This window comes from Grus americana, chromosome Z (genome assembly GCF_028858705.1).
Source record: "Grus americana isolate bGruAme1 chromosome Z, bGruAme1.mat, whole genome shotgun sequence".
Taxonomy (NCBI): domain Eukaryota; kingdom Metazoa; phylum Chordata; class Aves; order Gruiformes; family Gruidae; genus Grus; species Grus americana.
Window position 1 is genome coordinate 40,650,551 of NC_072891.1, and position 27,881 is coordinate 40,678,431.

Here is a 27,881-nt window from a genome sequence, read left to right on the forward strand (position 1 = left end):
GAAGGTCTGCACCCCATGCAAGGGACCCACGCTGGAGCAGTTGGTGAAGAACTGCCTGTAGGAAGGACCCATATTGGAGAAGTTCATGGAGCACTGTCTCCCATGGGAGGGACCCCACGCTGGAGCAGGGGAAGAGTGTGAGGAGTCCTCCTCCTGAGGAGGAAGGAGTGGCAGAGATAACACGTGATGAACTGACCACAACCCCCATTCCCCATCCCTCTGTGCCTCTAGGGGGGAGGAAGTAGAGAAAATAAGGAGTGAAGTTGAGCCTGGTAAGAAGGAAGAGTGGGAGGAGGGAAGAGGTGTTTTAAGATTTGGGTTTATTTCTCATTACCCCACTCTGAATGATTGGTAATAAATTAAATTAATTTTTCCCCAAGCCAAGTCTCTTTAACCCATGATGGTAATTGCTGGGTGATCTCTCCCTGCCCTTATCTCAACCCACAAGTCTTTCATTATATTTTCTCTCCCCTGTCCAGCCAAGGAGGGGAGTGATAGAGAGGCTTTGGTGGGCACCTGGCCTCCAGCCAGGATCAACCCACCACATATGAATATCTTATTTTCAGTTTGAGTGTGTTTGATTCTAATTTTTACCTCAAGATTCAGCCATGGTCTCACTCTCATTATCGTTTTGTCTGCTGAAGAATGCACTGTATCATAAATTTTTGTTTCCAGTATAGACACATAAATACTGTAAACAAATAATTCTTTAGTCTTATATTGCTGAACTATTGATCTGACGCTTTCATTCTGTTTTTCCAAATCTTTAATCAGTTTCACATCTCTTCTTTTACCCTATTTATTAGTCTCTAATTCATGAATACTTCTTCTGCAAATATTGAATACACTGCCTTTGAGCAACGTTTTAAATACACAGATACCTATTAGTTTGTGTGCATATGCACCAGAACTAAACTTTATGGTAAGAAATTGGAGCTGTAAACATTTGGTTTACAACTAAATGTCTGATTGAAGCATATTATTCATACGGGTTTGCATTTTCACATTTTGTTTAATCCGCTTTCTCATAAAAGAGTTCTGCTTCACCATAGCTGGTGACTTGCATGATTCACCGTAGTGGGTGGACTAAAAGATCATGAATAATGTGTACTTTCCAGGTATTAATTACACAGATGACTGCTAGAGGGAGTAAGGGGCATGAGATACAGAAATAACTATTCCCTTATGGCTGAACCAAGGCTTTTTCATTGATCTTGGCTCTTTTCAGGCTCTTTCATTGGTCATGGATATCCTGACAGGGAAAAAGTCCAGACTGTCACTTCAGCATCTTTGGAAAATAGGATGTCTGAGCTATTTCCTGTCAGTTGTAGTGCTGGCTACAATGATTCATGTGTTCCCCATATCCAGCCTTAGCTATTGTGATGGCTGTGGAACATCTGAAAATGTGAGGAAGTTCCAGATGCAATTTAAGTATATGAAAATACATGGTTCCCCAAGCAATTCTGGCTCTCTGCATATGCTGTATTCACATTCCTGCATTTGATATTGATATTGCAAGGGTTATAACTTGTTTGTCCACAACCTGGCAGGCTGGTAGGCTTTGTCTCCAACCCTACACCAGTCCTGTTCAAGATACACCATAGAATTAACAGGAAGAAACCTGGCCCTTGCTATAAAGGCTGAAATTTCATAGGAGCCAGCCTATAGCAGAGATACCAGAAAGCTGTTTTTTCTATAGAAAACACCAAAACTTTCTCTTCGTCTGGAAAATTACATTTCCCAGGAGGCTGCTTTTAGTAAAACAAGAAATTTTTACATGTATGAAGGTAAAATCTTGAGGAACGGAGGACCAAAGAATGCAGAAGAGCTACGATGGCTGTTTACGCAGATGTACCCAAGATAGCTTTAAATGACTTAGTTCTTTTCCATACCTCTGAGCAAGTACAAAAGAGGCTTCAGGAGCTTCACAAGCTTTTCCAGTACCCTGACTACTGCTTAACAGGTGAAAAAGCATCATCAGACCATAAAGTGTAGGCATCTTAGCTGGCTAATTTAACCTAGCTCAGATCTGTGTAAAAGAGTGAAAGTCTCAACTCCCAGGGGAAGAGCTCTGTTATGGGACTTAGTAACTTTATTTAATCTAAACTAATGCTAGCGAAAGATATAGATAAGAATATTTCTAGAACAAGTTCTTTCTTATTTTGCTCCACAAAAACTGGATGCTCCGGTATGCTAGAAGACTCTATCTGAAATCCGAAAGAAATCAGTGAGATTGCATTCCATGGAACAGGAAATGAGTCTTCAAATTGGAAATGTGTGAAAAATGTTTACCTAGTTTTCTTACATCATCAAATAAAGAAAAAAAAATAATCCTAAAGTTACTAATCTAAAGAATAAGGCAAATATTAAGACATAAGCAAATTTTGAGAAAAACTAACACAATGTTGTCCAGGGATTTTGAAAGTGATAAGTCTAGCCAACAGTTAACTCCGTAGGATTGAAAGGAAAATGTAATTTACTACAAAAATGTGAAGTGATAATCTGACAAAGACATTTCAAATAGCAAACCAGATACTTACAAATCCATATTCCAAGTCCCAGCACCAGCAGTAATTGAAAAACCTAACAAAGACAGCTCTCAAGAAATCGCCAATTAAAATTGTGATGTATGTTGTCATCGTGTCAGACACTGTCAGCCGCACAAATTCCTGTTAGAGCAATATTTTCTTTTAAGAATATATTTAAGCAATTAATAATTACAATAATAATGAAACACTGGACTAGAACCCTAATTGCGCTTACCTTTCTTCAACATGGAAAAGACTCTCCTCCTCTACATTCACCAATTCTGAAAAATGTCCTGAGAAAAACTGCCCCTTATTTGCTAGAGGTATCCTTTGCTCTAATTTGAGCTCATATTAACAGATGAGACTTCCAGGGTATGATTAGACTGTGAAAGGCTTCCAGCCAAGATTGCTGCTATAACAGAAGTCTGAGCTGATATTTTAAACTGCTTGAGATCCCTTTGACTTTAGGAAGATTAAACAAAACCAAAACCAAAAGTGAATGGCTTGTTTCTCAAGGATCACCAACTCCCAGTGAACATGGAGAGGAAAGAAGAGAATCCTAATGGAAATTCTAATTCCTCTACTTTTATTTAGTAAATCCCACTAAACTCTACCGTAACAGGCCTTACCCCAATAGCCGAAAAGGCTATTACTCTCCTTGATCTGAAATTAAGGAGAAAATTAATGCGGTGATGAACTCCTGGTGTTCTTAGCTTATTATTCAGCATCAGTGAAAAAAATAGAGGGGCTGTTTTTCCTGCATGTCTGCTCCCTGCTGGTGACTTAGTCAGGAGTGGAGATAACCAGATGGTGAGATTGTCAGAGTGATGGAGCAACATCAAAAGTCGTGATTCAGTGGTGAATTCTTTCTCATGCACAAAACAACAATGGGGTACAATCAAACAGAGGAAAGGGGGTTGTTAGAAAATTCTTTGGAAATGACATTTTATATTAATAGGTCAATATGAATAAATGTTCAACTGAATCAAATAAAATGACTGAGCAGATTTGCCATTAAACCACTATAGTACTTTTGCCTTATGTTACTTGGCTAAAGACAGAGATGCCTTACACTGCTGTAAGAGCTATCTTACATGTAGTTACTTGTGGAGCTACTCCTTTTTTTATATTTTCTATAGGTCTGTGGTAGTCAGAAACGGATTTTGCCTGATCAAAATTCTAATCAGAATTACCACAGTTATTAGGGGTTGTGATGAATCCAACTTTTCAAAATTGTTAAACAGGTTTTGTAAAACAAAGATGGGATGAGGAAGAGGAAGGTAAATGAAGACAATAGTGAAAAGGAAGGGAAGAAAATAAATGCTTTCAATGTTATCAACTACCAAAAGAAAGAATTCCCTACTAGACAGGGTCTAAAGAAACTCAAATAATTTTTTTCTCAACTTTTTAGCTCAGGAAACAGTCACACATTTTCTTTTCCTCACATTTTCCCACCTTAGTGCTATTTATTAGCAGAAATAAAGAGGGTTTAGATATGATCATGTAACAGATAATGATCTATTTTCAAATTTGAGCTGAAAGCAGTTACATTACCTGTCCTACCATTGTTTCCCAGCATGGCCCTCTGGGAACATCTGCAGGGTCCACCTGTATTGGAGGAGCAGTCGAATTTTCTGGAATAGTACCATTGTACAGACTGGCTTCCCATATTGTCATGTTATACTTGACTATCTTTTCTTCTTCCAACTAAGTAAAGAAATAAATCAGGAAAAATAACCAACATGAGCCTGTTGCCAATTCTCAACTTTTTCTACTCCAAGACTCCCATTACCAGCTCAGGCATGGATGTGATTTACAGTATAGAAAGAAAAGAATGTCTTTCACTGACACGTCTGTGACTGGCTGGAAATCCTCATCCTTGCCCAGCTACATGTTAAAAATAAGGAAGAGAAGTAAATATCTTGCCTTGAGATTTATTTCATCCATTAGGGCAATAATGAAAGTGTATAGATTGCCCAGAAAAAGAGCAAAGATTCGTCCCAGCTGCCATCTCAGAGCTATTCGAGGGTGGTAGTTTTCCAGAGAACTAATTACATCAAATAAAGTTGGACAGAACATTCCTAAAAGTGACATAACCATGTTCACCTGAGAGGGGGGGGAAAAAAAAAAAAAAAAGAAGTTTACAGTGAAATGTTAGAGGCAAGTTCTTTCATTATTATTGATTTAGGTGGAGGGTGTATTTCCATTACTGATTTTTATTTGGTTTTTGATTTAATGAAAAACAAAATCCACTCTAGGAGTCACAAGATGTTTTCAAAAAAGGAAGAAAGGGATGAAAAGTCAGTTGTAATCTACTGCCGATGGATATATGAAATCTTTCTTTCATTTTACATGTCACTTAAACCTCTGAAATAATCAAATGTTAGTTATTCTGACTAGAACCTTCATTTTAACCTTTACTATCAGAGAACCTAGCAAAACATATTCCTAGTACTCTTTTATGCTACATCTCTATCACATCTTCCAAATAGACACATAGATGTTGTATAAAAAACATTCTTACAAAAATGCTGCACTAAATTAAATTTATGCAAGATCTCACCCAAAGTTAATTCTAGATGTCACAGAATCATGGAATCATGGAATCATTGAATATATAAAGTTGGAAGGAAACCATAAGGATCATCGAGTCCAACTTTCTGCTCCTCACAGAACTACCTAAAACTAAACCATATGACTAAAAGCCTCATCCAGATGCTCCTTGAACTCTGACAGGCTTGGTGCTGTGACCACTTCTCTGGGGAGCCTGTTCCAGTGACCAACCACCCTCTCAGTGAAGAATCTTTTCCTAATGTCCAATCTGAACTTCCCCTGATGCAGCTTCATTCCATTTCCTCGTGTCCTATCACTGGTCACCAGAGAGGAGATCAGCACCTCCCCCTCTGCTGCCCCCCTTGAGGAAACTGTAGACTGCGATGAGGTCACCCCTCAGCCTTCTCTTCTCCAAGCTGAATAAACCAAATTACTTCAGCCACTCCTCATAAGTCTTGTCTTTGAGGTCTTTCATCACCTTGGTCACCCTCCTCTGGACACACTCTAACAGCCTGATGTCCTTCTTATGCTAAGGCACCCAGAACTGTGCACAGTATTCAAGGTGGGGCCACACCAGTGCAGTGCAGAGTGGGTCAGTCACCTCCCTCGAATGGCTGGCAATGCTGTGCTTGATGTACCCCAGGACACGGTTGGCCTTTTTGGCTGCCAGGGCGCACTGTTGACTCATATTCAACTTGCCACCAACCCAAACCCCCAGATCTCTTTCTCTAGCCTCTCACCTCTCAATCTGTATGTATAACCAGGATTGCCCCATCCCCGGTGCAGAATCTGGCACTTGCTTTTTTTAAATTTCATGTGGCTGATGATTGCTCAGCTCTCCAGTCTGTCTCAGATCTCATGTCCTTACTGCATAAGCAAGTTCAAATCAACCCTACTTCTTTCTGCCTGATTTTCTTAGAAACCTCTAATAAGATTAACTCATCATCTTAGCAGTACGAAAATGGAACAAGTTTACTGAAAGAAAATTGAGAAAAAAGTTAACTAGCTTTTATAGAAAGTTTGAAATACAACATAACTTATAAATTCTATGGACAAGTGTGGCATTCTAGTAATGTAACATTCCTAAATGACTGCTGAAAATTATTTCAATTAGAACCTTTTGGTTCTAATTCATTGTGTCAGCCAAAAATTGAAATAATTGAAAATTTTAAGAGTGCACTTATTCAATTTCAATTTAAACCGAATCTTCATTACAAAAAGTGTGTCTTTAAGGGATTAAAAACAACAAACAAGAAACAGAAAACATTGTCTCAATCTAAGTCACAAAGGTTGTTGGAAAACATAAAGATGTTTATTTGAGATGAATTATATTAAAACAATTAAGTAAAAATAATTTATTTAGTCACAAAAAAATCTTAATTGTTCACAGAACTCTAGTCTTCCCATTGCTCTGAAAATAGCATTTCTCAGCTATGCTGGAACCCATTTTGCTAGAACTATTATAAATTTTAATACATTTCTAACTTCCTGCTACCAAAAGACTTAGGACTGCTCTTGCTTCTCAGAAATAATATGGCAACAGAAAGGCACAATGCAAAAAAAAAAATTCACTCACAAATATATATATTCCCACTCTTAAAAAGTTTAGTCCATGAGACTGGTGTTCTTAGGGGAAAAAAAAAAAAAAGAAAAAAAAGCTTTCTTTTTACTGTTTTTCTATTCTTGGTTTTTAATGAGTTCTACAGAATTACCAGATTTTTGCTTTTGTAGGCAATCAGTAATGCATTCTGTGCATGGCTGGTGGCACCCTGTAAGAAGTATGTAGATTTTTTTTAATGATTACAGGAATTCACTGATGTTCCCTACGTATTTAGATAGCGTTATTTTTAACTAGGATTACCTTGTCAAAATAACAAGAAGGCACTGTTACCTCGTAACACTTAAAAAAAGAAACAGTCAACCAAAAACTCGTGGCTATCATCTCTTGCAGCACTTGGGTTTATAACTGAAAAAGGTAGAATTTTTATTTGAATCTCCTGCCACCTTTTACCTTATTATATTAACAGCTGTATTGGGTTTCATATGTTAATGCTTTGAATAATTTTCCTCTTATGAGAATTGTGGATATTCCTAATTTTTAGTACTTATAGATGATAAGATGTGGGTGATCAAAATATTGGTTATATTTTCTTCATAATGAACTGTGTAAACTATTTTCTCTTAAAGTCTTCAAGGCATCTAACATAGTTTATAACAAATATTGTCTTAGTCACCATTAAACCAAAGACTTTATGCCCAATATGACCCAAGATGGCAAAGTTGCAGGAGTCAACTACAGACAACATAACCAATCATGAATTCTTAAACTTCAAACATATCGTAACAGGCTGAATATCCTGTTTATCAATAGAAATGTTCGGTTCTGTTGTGATTCTGCTGACTCTCAAATCAGAATCTTCACTGACTCTAGTGTCTCTTATCCTCCTGCGGCAACAAGTTCCAGGGGCCAAAGTCTGCAACAGAGGATGCGTCCTGGGTCACATCAAAGGTTGGCCTAGCCCAGCAGATGCCCAAGGATGAGCAAGAACAGGACAAACATATATGAATAATAACCCCTAGACTCCAACTACATTCAGTTTGGGTATTTGTTCAGTCAGGTGTCTGTTTTATGTATTTAGTAACCCCCAGAGGATTTCTGTTTCATGCCTTAGATCAGTCTTCCTTCAGAAGAATGTAATTCTTTGCATTTATTGCACTGCCTCTCACCAGCTACCACTCCCTCTCTTTTGCTTTTTCTGAACCTGGCTTCTACTCAATTCATTTGATGTCCCTTATTTCTCATACTGGAAGACATAGTGAATATGTATTTTGGAAGAAAAGGTATGTCCTTTGGGCACTTTTAAATATAGTCCCTGCTAACTTTATTGAAAGTTTCCTTGTTGCTGCATGGGAGAGGTAGGACAGTAGTCACTGCTTTTCTTTCTCTTGAACATTCAATAATTTCTATATTTATATTATGTTCTGCTTCTTTACCACTTATCTGAAGCCAGCATATTCTTTCTCATTTGCTTTCTATCTGTATTTTTCCATACCTTGACTATTCATGCTCCCATCTCAAGAGCATTTCTAATTCTGAACAAAAGATTTTATTAAGATAAGAGGTGAAATGCGGCATAGAAACTTGCAAAGCTGAAAAGTGAGAAATTATTGCAACCAAATATGCAATGTTTTACTGAGTCAAAATGTAGCACATTGGGTTTTCAAAATCCAAAAACTATGATGGGTTCTACGTTTCAAAACAGAAACATTTATCATATAGCTTTATAGATATATTACCATTATACTTTTTAGTTTCTTCTAAAAGATTTTGCTGAACAAAGAAATCATCCACTGAATTTTAGCCACTTTATTTTGGTTTCAGAAAGGAGCTGATTTATATTCTGGACTTCTTGTCAACTTGAAGCTCAGGTGCTGGAACAGATTTTCTTCCACTGCTTTTACAGTGACAATTTCACTGCGCTGTGTGACTTAAAAATAGTGGAATGATCTGCCAGAAGAGGGGCAGCATGCCAGCATATGTACATGGCAGAGTTACAGCTGATAGCCAATGTGGTCTTATATTCCCTATATGCTGAGTGAATCTCAAAAGCCCTCTCTGCTCTACTGAGATAGAATTTTCCCTTAGAAAGGAAGAACAACCAAGAGGCACCCACTAATTATTAAAACTCTAGTTCAAAACACAGGTTTTTTACCTCTCTGTGATATTAAGTACTCCAAGTCCCTGCGTGACTCTGGTTGCTAGAAAATTACTGCTTACACAAGCTTTTCCAGCTGCTATGAATCTGGTAAGAAATTCTGTGACTGCAATCACATCTAAACACCAGCCCCCCAGCATATTAAACTTTGCCCACACAACTTTAAATATTGAACACTGATTGGTTTTTGGTTAAATTATAAGTTCATTAAGAGTAAGTAGTCTAGCTAAAATAAATCCTATCTTCCACTAACAATGACTGCAGTAGTCATAGATTTCTCCAGCATGTGCTGTAGAAAGCACTAATAAAGACCTATTTTTCTATTAAATACTGTTAAAAGAAATTAGAATAAAAATTTATATTTCATACTAATAAAAGCTGCCTGATGATTTCTAGAATTAAACAGAGCATTGACAATATGGTTTAATAACGTCAGTATAAAGGTACTACATATCCACTACTAGGAACATTAAAGTAATTAGCAGGATATTTTTGGCAAAAGATCTATGGGGTTTTTTCAGCTTGCAAGGTCTGAAATGTTAAAGCTATATTTTTTTGTTGCTGGAAAAAAAATTGATGTGTAAAATTTATCTCCTCTTTGCCCTAATGTTGTTAATGATTCTAATTCAGAGAAATCAGTCTGTCTTGTCATAAGTTTTACCTGCTTTTAAGTAGCTCTATTTTTAAATGGAACATGAATGTACTTGAGAAAACAGGGTACCTCAGTACCAGAGACACGCTCTTACTACCTTCTAGCTCTGCAAACTATCTTCTATCAAATGAAAAAAGTCAATCTTGTTCAGCAGTTTTGATCCAATTTTAGAAGACTTTACCACGGCAGCATTATTCATTATGCAAGGTGACAATCAGTGGCATTATTCTCCATTGTTCCAAAATTTCCACAGTCATGGGGAAATTGTCATACGGTGCAGAATCATCATTCATCCGTGACCAACCACCAGGCTGCCACCATGCATGAGGAGTGATGCAAAGACTGATGAAATCCCTTAACAGTCCCAGTCTGCCCATTTCCACTAATTTCCTGCTCTCCCTGACACACTAGACAATTTTCTCTGAACTGTGATCTGACAGAGCTAGGTACTGCTGATATGAAAACAGATTTTTAAAAATTTACAACATTATGGCAAAGGAGGATAGTCAGAGAGAAAAAGGTCTTGTCCATAGCCATTAGTGGCATTTTATTAGACTGTGAGCTTCAGGAACAGATGATTTAAAATGTATTTACCTTGGATTGCTCCAAAGACACCATAATTATGTGTAAACATTTTTTAATCCCTTAATACATCCAGTGTGATGAAAAGAAATTTGTTACAAGAGGAGCTTAATAGTTTTATGAAGAATGTCAATTTTTACATACTGTTACTTGAATTGTATATGAGCCTCACTTTAGTTTGCTCTAAGTAGTACATGAAGTGTTCGTGGTTTCTTTTTCTGATCAAAATCTCATTTCATTTATTAATGATACAAACATAAGAGACCTTGATTTAGAAAATAAGAAAAAAGTTTAAATGACTGCTATATAGAAGTCAAATATATTTATGAAATTAAATAATAATAGCCAATCAAGAGCAATATTTTGTACCTCACAAATACGTTTATTACCTGTCAGTAGGAAAAATTCTTTAGCCGAATAATGGCGATGTTGCCTTATTCGGTCTCCTTTAGATACACATCTGCTCCAGATCTTAGTTCTGTGATAAAGAGTTTCCTTAGCAGTATTTTTTTGTAAAGCAAACAAAAGTAAAGCAACGAATGTAAACGTGCATATGTTTAACTACTTTCCAGATTCCAGCATAAGCTAAGCTAACAGCTTTTGGTAGCACTGTTCTTGTAGTACAAATTTGTTACCACACCTTTCAACTGAGAGAAAACTGAATTTCTCCTGAGCTGCTTTCATCTGCTGGTCTGTTGTCACACTTAGAGCTCGTGTTGCTTTAAGCCAAGCAGTTCTGTACACGGCTTTTACTTCCCATCAAATCAAAATGTAGTAAATTCTATCAAGTAACTTAGCCCAATCTCAAGAGCCCGATTTCTCTGGATTCTGTAGGTTGATTGCAAGAGGTTGTTACGTTACTTTATCAGTCAGGTTTTGGTGTTGAAAATTAGGGATCGACTTTCCTCATTCCATCATCACCCATCCCATCAGCTTTGTGAGGCTAACATCTTTTTGCTTTACCTTAAATCAGGTATTTGTCCACTTCACACTCCAGCTCAGAAGATCAGCTTTAAGCAACAAGCAGCTAGTTTTACAACATACATTACAGTGTGTTTGCTAAGAAAGTAAAACCTGCCCAGGTTTGCATACAGCAACGCTGACTTCAGGTGCTTACTGAATTGTTGTAGGAAACACAAGCACTTTCACTATACACCTCTATCAGGCAGGGCTGCATCTGCTCTAGAAAAAGCACAAAAAAATAGTATTGGATTCTGGGCTCGGGCAGCTGAAACTGGAAGGCATGAGTTTCATCCTTTTGCTACACTGCAGAGTTTTATCCATGAAGCTTCAAACAACTTTGGATCTGCCCACACACCAGTCACTTTGCTTGGGCCACTCTCAGGAGAAAGGCAACAGGAGAGCAGGCTCCTTGAAGAGATCTTGTGAGTCCATAGAGTGGCTGGAAAACTATCTTAAAAGCACAGAGTAGTAAAGGTAAAGACCTCAAATGAAAACTAAATGCAAAGAGACATTTGAAAGAACCAACCAAGGAATAATCATTTTAATGAAGCAGGAAGCAGAGAGGCAAGAACGACTCTTTTGTTAGACATTTACCACCCACACTCAAAGTACTTAATTTCTCAAGAAAAAAGGCAACATGCAGAGTAGGGGAACACAGTTTCAAACCATATCTATTTTAGAAATGTGCTAGCACGAACTTCATTTCTTTCCCACCACCCGTAGTTCTCCAAACCTTCCAGGGCAAATTTCTGGGATCTTCTGACAACAAAAAAGATGAGGTAGCCGCTCCCGGCAAGCGTACATAGGGCTAAGAAGTTAGCAAGAACCCTCAGGAATCGAGTCAAGTGAATATTTTCCTCTTTTCGGCTCTCCTGCTCCTCCACAATAGCTTCCTGCACTTGTTAGAAAGAAAATAATGAGTACTTTAATGGTCAAGACCTCACATTGCTTCCCCAGTTAAATAAACTATGAAGATGTGAATGCACAGCTGGGCACCATGTTTTAAGATGAGCTTATATTGTCTCATAAAATCTGGCAGACCCTGAGGTTTTGGATCCCTAGAGTTCGCTTTGCTTCCATTGAGTGGGTCCCCACTGAGTCTCGTTACACCTGCACTCGTGTGCCAAAAAGAAACCAGCATGTTCAGTCAGCTTGCGAGATGCTACAAGGCTGAGTGACCCAACAGGATAAATGTGCGATTAGTTGCCAGAAAAGGAACTGTCACACTTTAAAATGTGCATTTGAAAGAAAAAGAGCAAAAAAGTTTTATTCTGAAAGTCAGCTAGTCAGAAGGAATAAAAAGACAGTTTAGATATAGGAACCCCAAAACAGACAAACAGTGCACAGCTTCAGACTGCAGAATAAAACTTTTGCCCCACATTTACCCTTGGCCAGGACTAATAAATATTAAGACTCTGGTATAACTATAATCTCCAACTCCTACTTTTGCCAGCAGAAAGAGCTTTTGCTCTGAAGCGTCCTTGTGAAAAGGGAGTTTGGTTACAGCTTCTCACTTTGGTACAGAGATCAGCTGCCCAGAGGGGAAGCCGAACTCCTACGTTGTAACTACTCTGCATGGCTCTGCTGTTCTTATGACTTGTGTTTGTTGCATAAATGAAAGGGGATTGCAGCAACTGTTGAGAAAAACTCCCATGACCTCACCCAAGCCAAGACTTCACCCTTTCTTTCTGAGGTTCCTTGCTCATTTGCAAAGATCATGGTAAAGCTTCAGGAGTTTATTTCTCAAAAATAAGTCTCTGTCTCAACTGATTTGTATTCTTCTCCAAATAGCTTTGAGCAACTGACCTTAGTAGGCAGGCAGGGAAAGCTCACACAGTTTCAGGGCTTTCAGTAAGTATTTCTTCAATATTTGTTTTCCTGGCACACTTTGTTTCTACTGCCTTTGAGTAGAGTTATCTTTTATGTCTGCCATTGGGAGGGTGGGCAGGGCGAGATGGTGTATTGGGTATATCACAAGTGCAGAAAGGAAGGGTGTTTTGTGCGACTGGATGGTGCAACTAGTGCTTGGTCCTCCAGCTCCCATGCTGTATGTTAGTGTGACCACAGGTCTAGCATCTTGTTCACCACCTGGCAGCACCTTGCCAGTGTATTCCCTGTACATTATTACACTGACAAATAAACTTTCCTGTACATGCTGCACTGCTGTGTCCCAGTGACCCCAGTGCAGAAATGCATTCTTTAACATTCAACTGATAGAATATATCCCCTTCACTGTTTTCATGGCAGTGCATCTTGCATCCTGCCCCAGATTCTTCACATAATGGCTCTTGAATTCAACATACTCTACAAACTGAAAAGAGGCCTAAGAACACTTTGTATTGTCTTGAAAATTGGGCTATATTTCATAATTAGTTTGAAAATAAAAACTTTATATTATGCAAGGAAAATAACATCTTTTTCTTAGAGAAAAGCAAGTATACACTCAAAATTATGAGGCCAATTCTTCTGACATGATCAATAGCCCCTTATAGAAGATCCTATCGCTTTATCTTTTGGTATCTTTTCAGTGTAGCAAGGGAAGATGATTATGTGAGGTTGGAAAAATGACATCAGTGTTTTTAAAAAAAAAAAAAAGTTTTTCAGGCAAGCACCATAGAAACTGGAAGCCATCAGAGATGAGAAAAAAGAAAAGATTATTTTTACATTTTTCATTTTTCTAAAACTACTACTGCAGTCACAGAGGACACAAAAGATACCATTAATTTTTTTTCTTCCACAATCAAAAAGAAAAATTAAGATGGCAAGGCACAAAGACCCAGACTCAGAAGCATATAGAGCTGCTCAATTCTAGTTTAAGCTTCTAGGCCTCAGGCACAGTTAATGCTTGACCGTGTTTCCATCTGATTCACACCATTGTGAAAAACAAATCAAGTTACCTCTCCTTAGTGAGCTCTATTTTACCTTAAAGCTTGTTGTGATGGAAGCAAACTTATTATCTGCTGTCTCAGGATTGCCAATAAGGTAGTCCCAGCTTGTGAACATTTTCCAGCTGAAATTAAAGCTAGTATCATCACCACCACCTTCTTCATTTGCATTCCTTGCCATTCTACAAAAGCCAGAAAGATGCAGGAAGACCTTGTTATAACTAGTTCTGCTATGTGAGCATCATTTTTAAATTGTTCCTAAATTCTACACATTGTTCTGAAAAAAAACCTATATTATTATTGCAGTCAATCAACGTTCAGTCTGAAACAAGAGAGAAGGATAGAGATTTTCATACGTAGACAATTTATGAGCTTACAACACACATTTTGATGAGAAAGAATGAATTTATTTCATTAACACCTCAGAGAAACTCTGCTGGGTAAGAAACTCTATAGGAAAACAATTTCAAGAATATCTGTCAAATAGAAAGCTGCAGAGCATCCTGAACTGCAAAAGATTTGATTAGAGACTTCACAAAGAGGAAAAAAGAATTCTAAAATAAAAAGCCAGAACAAAACCTGGTTATACCATACAAAAGTATCATTAATATAGCTTTCTATATTTCCTTTCATATCCTATGCACTTAGAAACAAGATTTATAACAGCATCCACAAGCATTAAATTATTTCTTCAGTGATTTGACTTACTCTTGACTACTAACTTCTCTATTTCAAAGTGTTGTCATTCATGTAATAATAGTGGTCTTGCTTCTACATACTTTATCACTTAATTCAAACCATTAAGCACAAGAATGGAGTATATTAGTAGGGTACAAACCATTCTGCTTTCGGTATTGTATTGAATTCTTGATCTGGAAAAGGCAACACCTATTTCAAAGCTCACTAATGCAGCAGAGTTATGTTATTAATATCAATACATTCTACATATCACATTTTTTAATAGTCCCGTAAAATGCATACTCTCAAGTCTAGGAAGAGAATAGTACGTAAATAATACAGAAAACCCTTCTGAGCTGTCATAAACTGGTATTAGGGTTAGAGGTTTTTTGTTTTAGTGCTCATATACAGAAGAGACAGAGATCGTGAAAGGTTCTTGGTAGGATCTGTCCTGCTGCTGGTTTCTAGGCTGAGGTAATTCCTTCTCAACAGTTCCTAATGAAATAATGAACAGTCTTGTGTTTGGGATATCATTTCTTTGAGACCAGAAATGTTTCCATTTTATGATATGCACTGGAAAAGCTGTGGAGAAGAGCCCTAAATCTAAATATTTCCCCTAAATAGAATAATAGTGCTTATAATCCTCACTACCTCTTTCATGTAGACATTCCCTTTCCCAGATCTCAGTCAACAGCAGAAAAATGGTACCATCTCCTGTTACACTGCTTTTAGTTCCTATGCCCACTATGTCATTTTCTGGAGAACAGCAAAACAGAAGACTGCAAGAACTGCTCATAAGATTACCTAAATATTGATCAGCATTAGTGTCACATGGCTAGATGGAAAGTTAGCATGTACAACGTATTTCTTCCGCAAGGATATTCCTTTTTTTGGGCCACAGGGATTTTCTGCTAAAAGGAATTGGGTTTTTCGGTCTGGATGACAGTCATTCAAATACAATGGTCTGAGGCTAAGACTTTTTGAAATATTCACAGTTACATTATTAAAAAGTATTTTAAAATATATTTTCAAACTAAATCAATTACTTTTTCATTATAGTAGTAGTTTGTTCCTTCTCCAAAAATACATGTATGTAACTGAAAAGATTTTTTTTTTTTTCCTTCTGAAGCACTTCTTGCCCTCTGCAGGAAACTATGTAATATTTGTCAAATAGACCATGAATTAATCTAGTGCTCATGCAAGTGAAAAATACCAGCTTCAGCACAAAACTGTGGAAATAGATTAACTGCCGTTTTCTCTATATTCACAAGTGTCCTTGAATCTTGACCTGCAATGCTCCGATTTTTTTTCACCCTAGGCATCTTTTAAAGCCACCACTATAGCTAATCATATTATTGTGGTAGGTGGTCACCTTGCTTGAATCAAGACTGTTAAAGATTATATTCGTTAGCGGCCTATTTCCTTAGAAACGATCAGAATTATCACAGTTTATTCCAATAGTGAATTTGGCTATAAAAGAATAATTTTATTTCATTTAAATTCTGATCCTAAGACAGAATTTGAGAGCCAAAAAGCTAATGTATCACCAGTTGTACTGCCTAGGTCCTGTTTCACTTATGCTTCCTACTGTTTTAACATTATGTTCTTAACATTATATTAAACTTAGTTTTCACACTGGTGGAGATTATTTTTTGCATTCCATGGGACATTAAACCCTTACTATGGCCAGTAGCCAATAGACAGAAGACAATTCTTCTACACTCTTGTGCAAATGTGACCTAACCACTACAGTCTTGCTGAGGATCATTTACTGATGACTCTGAGTTACACGTAGAATTCTTTGCCATGTTTCTTTCTGTCTCATCTTCTTCCTTCTTGAAAGAATTTAACTCACATAAGGTATCATTAAAGGTAGAACAATTGAATTTCCTGGATGTTAGCTGACATTCTGCTAGATGCAGAGTATTACAAAAAGATGGGCTGACACCTCAGTTCCTGACTTCATGCATTCATTTTTTCACTTTGAAGTTACAGGAGGGAAGTGCTATGTTATTTCAGTAAAGATTTTTTCCACTTCCACAGCACTGCAACACAGCTGCTGGTGCAGAACAATAGATAAATAAATACAGGCTGAAGGAATCCTACATGACTTTTACCTTGCACTTGATCTTGAATTGTCCTGCCCTTACAATTATCATACTTTAAAAAAGATATTCTCAGTGGTCAACAGTGGAATTATCTGCCTTTTTGAATGTACTTTATTTCAGAGCCAACGAGAACTTACGTTCGAATGACAATCATAAAACTGTAGCCAATAGTCCCAACTCCAACAAGGAAATATGAAAGAGGCATCCTGAACTTGAGCCATCCGATTGTCCTCTGGTTGTTGTAATAACCATAAAAGAGTACAGAATACTGTGCAAAGCCCTGAAAAGTCAGCAAAAATTATAAAGTCACGTCTGTTAAATATGCATGTAATCAGAAATTGTACCAATAGCAAAGTACTGAAACATTAATTTCAATGCATTCAAAACAGTTGTAAGCATCACTATAATAAAACTCACAGGATGGAAAATCTCTCCTTTCATTTAGAAACACAGAATATTTCATGTCAACTTTCAAACCTTTTATCTTTAAAGCTCATCATGGGCACTCCATCTACGATTTAATGATTCAAAACTTTTTCATCCACATACTTCTTTTTGTAAAGACAAAAACATTTCAGTTTCCAAAATTTGTTTTACAAATTACTTGCAGATAAAATGACATACTTTTAACTTAATTTTCTCATCTCTCAAATTTACTTGCATAGCCTGTTTCATATAAAATTCTCATACTCCTCCTCTGTCTAGCAATGTTTCTATGGGTGATCATTGAATCTACATTAACCGTTAGTTAGCTGCATTTTATGTATTTTATTACTCAGTACGCAGGGATTTTAACACTTAAGACTCCAAGGCTGTAAAAAGTGCAATGTAGGTGTACCTTCTTCCTCAACAATTCAAAGAGTATCTCCTTTGCTAAAAATCTTATTGAGAATTACCATCTCTTCTATAGGTCAGATTGCTGATTTTTCAAAATAATTTACTAATACATGATTGACTCTAAGCAATTGCTGGTACCTAAAATGATCCAAATAGCTAAAGCTTCCTGATAATCTTCAGGTTAGAGCAAAAACTCATCTCCTAGAAGACGACTGTATCCAGAGCCTCTACAAGGACAGCTCAGCATATGTACAGCAGTGGCAAAGCTCCAGCTGGATGTAATGATTTCAAGTCAAATACAGAGTATTTGACCATGTAATTGGTGGATAGACCATGCATTATTTTGACACTAATACTGTAAGCTGAAGGTTTTGTGAATTAAAAAAGCCGTTTACTTCCCTTCTGCTTTTCAGACACTCATTTACCTAAATTAAATAACATCTTTCTCTTCTGTATTATTGCAAAACATGCATTTTATTTACTGGGGCTCTTATTATATATTAAATGAGTCACAGTTTTATCTGGAAAACCTAATTCGTAGTTCTAAGCTGAAAATGAAATAGTAATACATGATAAACAGAAATATTATTAAAAATGTCTTGATTTAGTAGTCAACATATCTCAATATTTTTTCATACCAGACTATCTTTGAAAGATATGCCTACACATAACAGATAAGAGTATGTTCTTCTCCAATAAGGGAAATATTGTTACAGAACACATTTATTGCCAATTACTAGTAAGACATCAACACCAGTCGGGACACATTCAAATTCAATAGTATGTCTTTTGCAATTTTTTTGCTCATTAAAGCTTCCTATAATTCCATCTTAGACCAGGTTTCAATACAGCCTAACAGAGCTCTGGAGAGCCTCTTGGATCCCTCAGAGTATTAAAATGCTTTTTAAGTCACTGTGTTCTGCAAAGTCAGAGATAATTCCTCCACTGCATGTCATTCAGTATGTTGTTTCCTGGGTTTTGCCTACTTCATTTCACCATGAGACTTGAAATACATTTAGCTGTGTAAAGGTAGGCGTGCATGGAAGATCTCTTTCACTCCTTTCTGAGCCTAACATAAAAGAGGAGTGAGATAAGAATATTGGTCAAACGCTTTATTGAAATGAGCCTTGAGAGTCCCATTTTCTAAGGTTTGGCTTATTAATTCAGTTAAAACTGAATTCCAAGTAAAATACATCAAAATCCAAAACCGTTTTTCTTTGACATGTCAGTAAAATGAGTACAATTTCAAGTGCAAAAAAAGCAAAAGATATGTTGAGCTCATCTTTTCTTTACTGTCTTAAGTATTGGTGGGGTTTGGTGCTTTTTTTAGGATGAAATAATGTTTGCTGACGTGGGTTCATTTATTGGTAACTTACTTAGTAGCATACAAGAACTGTGCTGTTTAATTAAAGATGTCATTATCTTCAAGGAGTATTTGTCAATCTGACATGCCTCAAGAAAATTCTTTTTGCCCCTCAGTATTTCAGGGGATCCATCTCTTTCACTGCCCTGCTCTGTGTTTATTACCTTTGCATTTTCTCCTTGTGTTAACTGCTACTCTTTATTTACTCTCTTCTTCAGAGCTGTCAGATCCCGTTTCTGTCAGTTATTATAAACTTCTCCTCTCTTTCCACCATCTGTCTTCATTCATCTTTTCTCAAATACGTTTCTTATAAAAACTTTGTTCCCATTTGCTGTATAAAGCTCTTCTAGTCTCTATTCTCTTTACAAAATCTTCAAGTTACTGCGATTCCTTTTTCCCCAGTATCTCCCTGATGGTTTAAGTTCTAATTTTATAATGTTGTCATCATTATTTAACTCCCGAGCTACATGTCTATATATATACTTCCCCTTATTCAAATATACAATTCCTGATGAACCAGACGCAATGACATTTTATGCAGCAGTCATTACAAAATGTTACATACGTGGCTTTTTAGAAAGATCTTTCTATCCTTCTGTATCCAAGGAGTGTCCATCACTTTGTGTGGCAAAACAAAAGTAATCTGTTCACTTTACATACCTTTATATTCAAGAGACAGATAAACATTGTAACTTCTGCCTGTTATTATATTATTTTCTTTGAATTCAGTTGTCTACAGTTAATAAGCCTGAAATATTTGTTTGTAAATGAGAAAATAGGTATATCCAGTCCAGTTCTTTTTTATGTTCTGTCATCTTACAACCTGATTCTTCCTCCACTGATAGCTGAAAATTGAAAATAGAGACAAAGAAGCTAAATGAAGGACCAAGATTTAGCATCTGAGTCTCCACATGAAGGTAACGAGCCACAAACCAAGGGATCCTGTTTGAGATCTGCATGTCACAAGATTAGGGATCTCTCCACACTAAAAGTCTTGGTACTTCTTACAAAAGGGAAAGAGTGCAGCAGATTGAGGGAGAAATCACACTTAGTTGAATGGATACTTCTTCCATTAATCTGAAGGAAAATATGAACTAGATGGTCGCACCCTTTCACAGGCGAAGAATACCTTCTGATGACATTGACTGCATGCCATAGAAAAACCTAACAGCCTTCTAAGCCACATATGGTAACACCAAATTTATCAGCTGGCTTTATGCAAAGTTGTATCATCTTTATATGAACAGGCCGACTGCAGAGACATACCACGTGCAAAGTAGATAAAACTGTTGTTTTCAGGAAGAAAAAGCGGTATGATATATTTAGGAATATACCATTATCTTTCCAGTAAAGGAGATATAGAACCTCACACTAGACTGGGCAGCACATCAACAGTAAAGAATTAAGACATGCTTCTCAATTAAGCTAAGATATCAGCATATTCTGTAAGACTGAGAAAAACTAAATATAGCATTCTTTGTTTTATAAAAAGCCTACAAAGCACATTATCGGAATTTTTTTTCTTTTTTTTAATTCACACTGCATCCTCAAATTCAGAACCTTAATCATACAAAAACAGAGGACCAAATTCACTCACAAGAAATGGAAAGTCAGTATCCAGGGATGTGAACCCAGCTTTGAGACTTTTTCCCATGTGTCTTTGGATTGCTACATATACTGAAATGCGTGTGTGGACATTGAGCTTCATTATATGTTTTGTATGAAGGAAACATCTATACTCAGAACTTGGGGGTGGGGGAGGAAGTAAATTAATTCTATTGCCATTTTTTCCTTAAATATTTAATATTAAATCTTTGAGTATTAAATAATGAATAATAATAATCAAAGAGTCAAGTGAATATGCAGTGTTGCATGTTTATGCACTTACACTAAAATCCCAGAGAGTAGCAAAGTTCATAGCACTTGCTTCTTCAGCTCTTGGGACAGTTTTTCTAGGTAAAGAGCCATAGGGTTTCCCCATCAAAGCCTGGAACCAAAAAATGAGAGCAATTTACACTTTAAAGCAAAATACCAACAAAGGGAAGGGACAGTAATCTGTCATTTCTTAGGAAGATTTGGTTTATGCCCCTAAACTCCTTAGTGAGGATGACCTAATTCTCCAATTCTTTTCATTGCTCCTTACATCAATAATTGAAACTATGCCTAAAGTATGCATTAATGGTGTTTTCTAAATTTAAAGTGATGTTCCACTAGTATCAGTGCATTGTCAAGCTGTGCCTCTTACATGCAAAGGCAACAGAGAAGTCCAAATTCCAGTTCCTCTGATGAGTGGTGTTTGTCTTACAGACAAGACCAGAAGATTAATTTTTCTTGCATTATGAACTTTATTGGGTTTTGAATTGAAATGTATGGGAAGATGCTAGGGATTCAGTTTTTGGATTTTGAGACTCTCACTGCTGCTGGCAAAATGCTTGCTCAGACACAGTATATGTCCTCATGACGTCCTTTCCAGGCTTTACTCTGAAAACTGTTGGGTGTTTTCTGTTTTAGCTTCAGTGGAAGATGGATCATGCTACTGAAATGCTGTGCTAGGAGCTGCTGGAAATTCATACCGGACTCCTTCCCATCGGCTTACTAGATTAGTAAGAGGATGTGGAATAGTGAAATCAGGGAGATGGCACAAAACTTTTAATTCCATATAAGCCCTCTTCTTAAGAAGACAGTGTGGTGGCTCAAAGGAACTAGAAAAATATTACATTTCACAGAAGTGATTTCTGCCTGAATTAGATCTTCTCTGAGCAGCATGATTAACAGTGCTGCTGCACACAGCACAAAACATGAGGGGTCTGTCTTGTGACTTTACAGCCCTGTTGGGCCTTATCAGCATGTGGGTATTAAGGCAACTGGAAAGGATCCATGGTGCCTCAGAGGTCTGGAATGTATCTCTCTATCGTAATGCACATTTTAGCCAATGTAGTCCACTTGGCTGCCTCTTAGTCTCAGTTCCTCTCCTTAGTTCTCCATAGACAAAAAAAAAAAAAGTTTAGCACCATCCCAGACCATGGGAAAACACTTTCAGGACACAAATCTATATATATTTTTCTGTCATATCTATTTCAAGACATCTCTCTGTAGAGACAACTGTCCACAGAGAAAGTGCATCTTTACAGACTTAGTACACTGTAATATTTTTAAATGGAGCATAAAGAGATTACAAATTTATTAAAAGGTCCAGCCCTATGAAATCTCACTGCAAAGACAAAAATTTACATAACAATTCTCAATGATAATTAAAAAGATTCCCACCTCAGGTACCATTACAAGTCCAAAGGTCAGTCCAAAGAGAATCATGTTTATTCCATACATCCAGCGCAAGAATATGAAATAAGATGCCACTGATGAGCCAAAATGACCTATGAAAACATGAGATGTGAAAAAAGGGCAGTTAAGTTAGTCCTCTTATACTGTTTTACCTTAAGATGAAGTTGCTCAAAGTTTATTTCAAATAAAATCGGGGGAGGCTTTTCATTTTCTTTATTACCATAATGTTAACAATTTTTTTCCAGATTGCATACTCACATTCACCAACCTGGCAGAGAAAACAGAAACAAACAAATATAGAAGTGTTATTCATACAGGGTATTTAGGGTCACGTAAAAGCTGTTATATTTGCTAATATATCCTCTAGCAGCAGGATTCAAAACAAATCACACTTCCATTTTTATTCTTTGTCTGATGTGGATTGTAAGCATTCTTGACATGTTAAGCCAGCACCAGCCCAGTTTTAATAGGAAGCAGCACAGAATTAGCCAGTGGGGATAGTCTTTTCAAGGGCACAAGGTATTTGTAAGTGCTGTTATAGGAGTGCTCACCCAAGTTGTTCACTAGGGAAGAACAAAAAGATCTGGAAGTGTTTGCACCCTTTCTTTCCCTTACTTTGCTACCTATGTGTTCCACCTGCACCCAGGTGTGGAGGCAGTCCCATCACCAGGTGCACAGGTGATACCTTGGACTCCACCCACTCTAAACCCCTGACCCAGACCTGTGTGAAGAAGAAGAGACTGCAGGGGAAGCAGTGAGCACTAACTTCATCAATCACTAGCCTGATTTGTCCAAAACTCTGCAAGTCAGGCCAAACAGAAATAACAGTCTAAATGCTGCTTGCTGCAGAACCGCTCTGCTGAATATAGGACAGCTGGCAGTTGTGTTCACCTGTCAGTCAGAGTTAGCAAAATACCAGATTTCAGTTCTGTTAGCAGTGCTTCAATGGAATAAAAGTGACCTTTCAACAGGTTTCTTCACAGACAGTCTAGTTAAGGAGCCTGATGCACTCTGATGGTAAGTAAGTCCTGTCTGTTTAGAGGAGTTTGCATCGGTATTTCCAAACTGTTTTGCAAGCCTTGTAACAGATTCTTCCATTCTGTAAAATGAGGTTAATATGGCTGGTGCTATTTGGAGCATATATATGCACATTTTACTATAAAAACAAAATCAGTAGAAAATTTAATACACTTAGACTGGTATAACCCCAGAGTATAAACAGAGACTGACCAGTAAGAGGCATTTATTGAGGCTGTGCAAGGGGAGGAACAAGCCATTCTGTCAAGGATTTCAGCATTTCAAAATCTGCTTAATTCACAATTCAGAATGAAACCACAATTTTAAAATTTTGCATGAAGTAGCTGCCAATTTAGCAGTGATGTAGATATTGGGAATTCTGGGTAGAGGAATAAAGCAAGAGACTTTGAGTTAGTCAGTCTGGTTGTGATATGCCAATTACCCAGTTACAAGCCAACTATGACTTTGAGGATGCTACGGACTCAAACAAATGAAGTGCAGGAAAGTAGGAAGATTCCTGATTTCAAGAATTTTGATACTGTAGACCTCTCCGTGGCGTATAAGTTCTTCTGCTTGAATCCTAATATCCCCATTCTTTCGGGAACAGCTTCTTTACACACATTTAGTTATAGTTCTTGTGTCAGTTATCCTGATGAAATCACTGCCATGCATCCATCTGTAACATCTGCATTGACACTGCATTGGAATTACGTGCATCATTATAGTTATTGCAAGTAGCAATGCATAGACTGCTCATGGGCTTTCACCAATGAGGCAAGAACAGAAACCTCTGATGAGTGAAAAGCTTAGCTGGGGATGAGAATAATTTAGCTATGGATGCCCTTAACTACATTTCCAGAATGGGTAGGTCCAAACAGGGGGGAACAGGGAACATAAAAAATGGTACCAACGGCCTGCACCATCTGTGAACAAAACCAGTCCAAGTTTCACCAGTGTTTTAAATCCACTCTGGGGTGCAGCATGCTCCAGGTATGAATGAAAAAGTAATACTTTAAAGCAGACTTTAGCCATCTATTCCCACATCCACAGCTTCACTATACTATGCATTGGTATGCATAGTGGCATGTATAGTATAAATAGCGGAATGAAGATGCTCATCCTGTCCCAACACAGCAGTGTGTGTTTCCCGTAAAGTCCTTATGTACAGATATTACTGAATGTCTGTTCTGTAAGGAAAAGAAGCACCTCTTTTCTAAATATAAATACTTCATATACTTATCAACTTCTATCTCTCTTAAATATCAAAACCCCAGTAGCAGATTCACCTATTTCCAACACAAGGATGCAGCACAGCAAAGGTTGATGCCTGTTATTCTGAATCTGGGCTCCCTGTGCTAGAAAGGACTGTCATCCTGAAGCAGGAAGCCTACCTGAGATAGCCCAGAGCTTCATGCTGATAGCTAGGTTTTCTAGATAGCTGGCAACCTGGAAGAGTCAGACCCAACTGAAGAGGGCTGTGATAAGAAGGGCTATATTTGTTATAGTGGGCACCATTATAAAATAAGGCAGAGGTTAAAGTTGAGATTTCTCTCCAGGGCTTTAATGTAGTTAGTACTTTCCTTCTTCTTTTTATTACTCTATTTCTTTATTTTTTTTATTTTTTATTATTAGATGACATTGTTTATTAAAATTATCACAGAAAGGAAAATACTTTCAAGGATTTTAGTATCTGAACATTAACATAACCCTTGCTACTGATCCATAGGCCCATGGAAACAATACCTGTATAAAGTTTAAATGTGTGGCTAATACAAGTTTGTAGTTTAAGACACAGTATGAAAGTTTAAATCAGGGCTGTGTCTTCTCATGCCAATATTAATAGTGAATTAATAATGATTGATAGTCAATATTTATTTATTTTTCCTATATTCTTCTGTAGCACCTCTAAGGCCCATTAGTGTGACTGTTGAATTATCTAACTTGATATAGTCAAGGTGGTTCTTGGGTATCTACAAGTGGCCTTGAAATAAAACCAGAATTGTTTCTTCAAAGCAGAGAGGAACAGTCAGATTTACCTATAATATTAGTTGATCTCCTTCTTAGATTAGTCTGACACACCCTAAAGAAGCCCTTTTTTTATCAACAGTCTCTTCCTGAAGTCTGTTTAAATTTCCCCATCAAGCTGAAACTATGTTAACAAACAAAAAGCTTGATAAAACTTGTGTCTTGCACCTACTGAGTTCCCAGGCATACCAACACAACTCCAGATATAGAGAGTGTGCTCAGTGTGAAGCATTTTATTCCCAGGTCTTTCTAGTGTATAAGTAATGGCCCAAGGAACTTTTCAGTTCAGTAGCACTGCCAGGCACATGTGTGCCACTTACCCCAGTTCAACACATTCTTCATTTGACCTCTTTTTTTCCCAAAGCTAGACTATTTCTATTGACTTTATGTGAATTTAGCAGTTCTGTTGTTCTCAGAAAGTGTGTTTATTTCAATATTGTTTTTCCCATTAAGTTTCCTGCATCAGTTGGCAGTGGTAGGGTGGCACAGCTACCTATTCTCTTCAGTTTGCATGACAGAAAAATTTCTATGTTATCTAATATTGTTTTACCAGTACAGTTTTTCTTTTTAAGTCAAAGAAATCTTCCCCAGTAGCACCTAATTGATCTTTTGTCACGCTACAGAACCATAATTCACTTTTCCTTTGCAATCTGTCTACAACCCTGGCTATGTTTGAGAACGGACCATCACCCAACAACGCTACAGTATAATCATCAGGTTTTTTAAAAAAGAGCCTCTATTACATGTTAACTCCTGAACTGCATCACAAATAAGACTAATCATTGCTATTTTATCAATGTATGGCTTGATCTCTTTTGCTTTGTTGATCCTCTAGATTTCAAAGTAGATATCATGATAGTTCTGCACTAATGCTAATTTATAGAGCAAAGTTTGTTAGTGATCTGACACTGTTTTCTTTTGGACAAGTCATGTTTTGTTGTTCAGGTGCAGTTTTTTAGAAGGACTGAAGAGTAAACATTAGTGTTTCTCAGCGGTTAGAAAATTATATTTACTTCTCCCATTTTCTATTGTGAACAGTTACTGCCTTGTTTGTTTGGGATTGTTTTATAAAGAGCTCACTTTGAGATCATAAAATGCAAATTACCTTAATGTAAGAGCACAGAGATGACTGAGAAGTTAACTGGTTGGAAGCTAACGTTTGCTGACCATAAACTATTTCCTCACACAAAGGTATTTAGCCAAAATGAAGAGTTTCCCTTTACAGAGCAGTCTGCACATAAGTGTGAGGCTTTTGTTCCATTCATGCTTCTGCTGCTTACTCTTTCTTTTAGCTGTGGTCATGCAAGATTCAAAAAGAACTTGAAATTTCATAAATTCTTGCCTCTCTTTTAGGTGCTATTGACATGACCTCTTATACCCTGTTAATACTTACATTTCCGTGCTTAGTGCCTGCCTTTGGAAAGAAACTAGCTTACAGCATAGTATTAGCAGTGATCATGGAGGATGCATGTGTGCTGGTGGAAAATTTATCACAAAAGAAACACTAGTTTAAAAAATATTAAAGTGTGTAGAGACATGGAAAGCAGTTGTACAGACCCAGCTCTGTAGTGGAGAACTGAACCAGCACATTTTGCATCATCAGATTTCCAAAAGTGGTCCAAACAGCCCACTTTACCTGTCACAATCTGATGTCATTTGCTGCTTGTTTCACTGTACTCTCTCCTCCAAAAATGAGCTGCCATGTAAACACTTCTCTCTGATTTCCTTCATGCAACCATATTTTGCCACATAAGACTGCAGGCCGTGGGAACTAACATGACTAAGGACTCACCACAAACAATACTATCCAACAAAGCATCTTTTTAAGTATTAATCCTGGTGCCCAAGTCTAGTGTTCAACCATTCTCTTCAACCACTCCTGAGTATTTTGAGTGGACTGAAAGATCCAGCGATTATATGTGAGGTGTTGCCTGTGCCAACAAGATTCTCTAAAGTGTTCAATGTGCTGCTTTTAGCAAGTCTTATGTAAAGTCTTCAGCAACCAAAGATATTTTTCTGCCAACTTCTTTAAAAGCAGTATCAGGCACATCCTGATCATCATCTGATGTCATGTGTTTAAGTCAGGAGTGTTACTGTCATTTTACAAGGGGCTGAACTGGCCTCCAAAAGTCAAAGCCATTGGTGCTAGGAGTCAAAGGAGAATCAGGTCTTTGCTGTTTGGAGACGTCTGGAAACACTCCTTTTCTAATATCTAACCCCCCCCCTTTTTTTTTCCTGGGACTTGACAGCTTTATCAGTGTCATCATTAAGATGACCCTGATCTAAGTAGTACAAATTCACTAATATGAGGTACACACTGAGAGCTACTGCTTGGATTAACCAGAATCAAATAAATTGTGACTTAAAATTATTTTCCTCGGCAATATTTCAGAGTTGTTCCCTTGAAATCAAGCCTTATTCTAGACAATAAAGTTTTGGACCAAACTGTGGTTAACTGTACTTCTTAAATTATCAATATTCAGACAGAGGATTGTTTCCGCAAGTAAAAGCAATTGCAGCTTGCCTTAGCAATATGCTGAACAGAAAAAAAATTAATAGAAAAAGAGTAAACTTCACAAGATTACCCCCTGAGATTATAAAAAGGTACTATCCCGCTGTGATTTTGGGACCTTCCAGGTGACAGCAAAAACGTTACTCATTTCAAATGAAAAAATAAATAGATAAAAAAAGC

At 37.2% G+C, this 27,881-nt stretch overlaps 1 protein-coding gene across 1 annotated transcript in view; it reads right to left on the minus strand.

The window, feature by feature from the left end:
• The window catches only part of TMC1 (transmembrane channel like 1), a 72,761-nt gene that overhangs the window by 10,505 nt on the left and 34,375 nt on the right, over positions 1-27,881 (minus strand). Inside the window, exons 7-14 of the mRNA XM_054809942.1 lie at positions 22,133-22,239; positions 20,754-20,852; positions 16,803-16,945; positions 13,917-14,061; positions 11,693-11,887; positions 4,455-4,634; positions 4,083-4,235; positions 2,541-2,669 (exon numbers count right to left, since the gene is read on the minus strand). Coding sequence (XP_054665917.1) covers positions 2,541-2,669; positions 4,083-4,235; positions 4,455-4,634; positions 11,693-11,887; positions 13,917-14,061; positions 16,803-16,945; positions 20,754-20,852; positions 22,133-22,239 — 1,151 coding nt within the window. The remainder of the gene's footprint in view (positions 1-2,540; positions 2,670-4,082; positions 4,236-4,454; positions 4,635-11,692; positions 11,888-13,916; positions 14,062-16,802; positions 16,946-20,753; positions 20,853-22,132; positions 22,240-27,881) is intronic.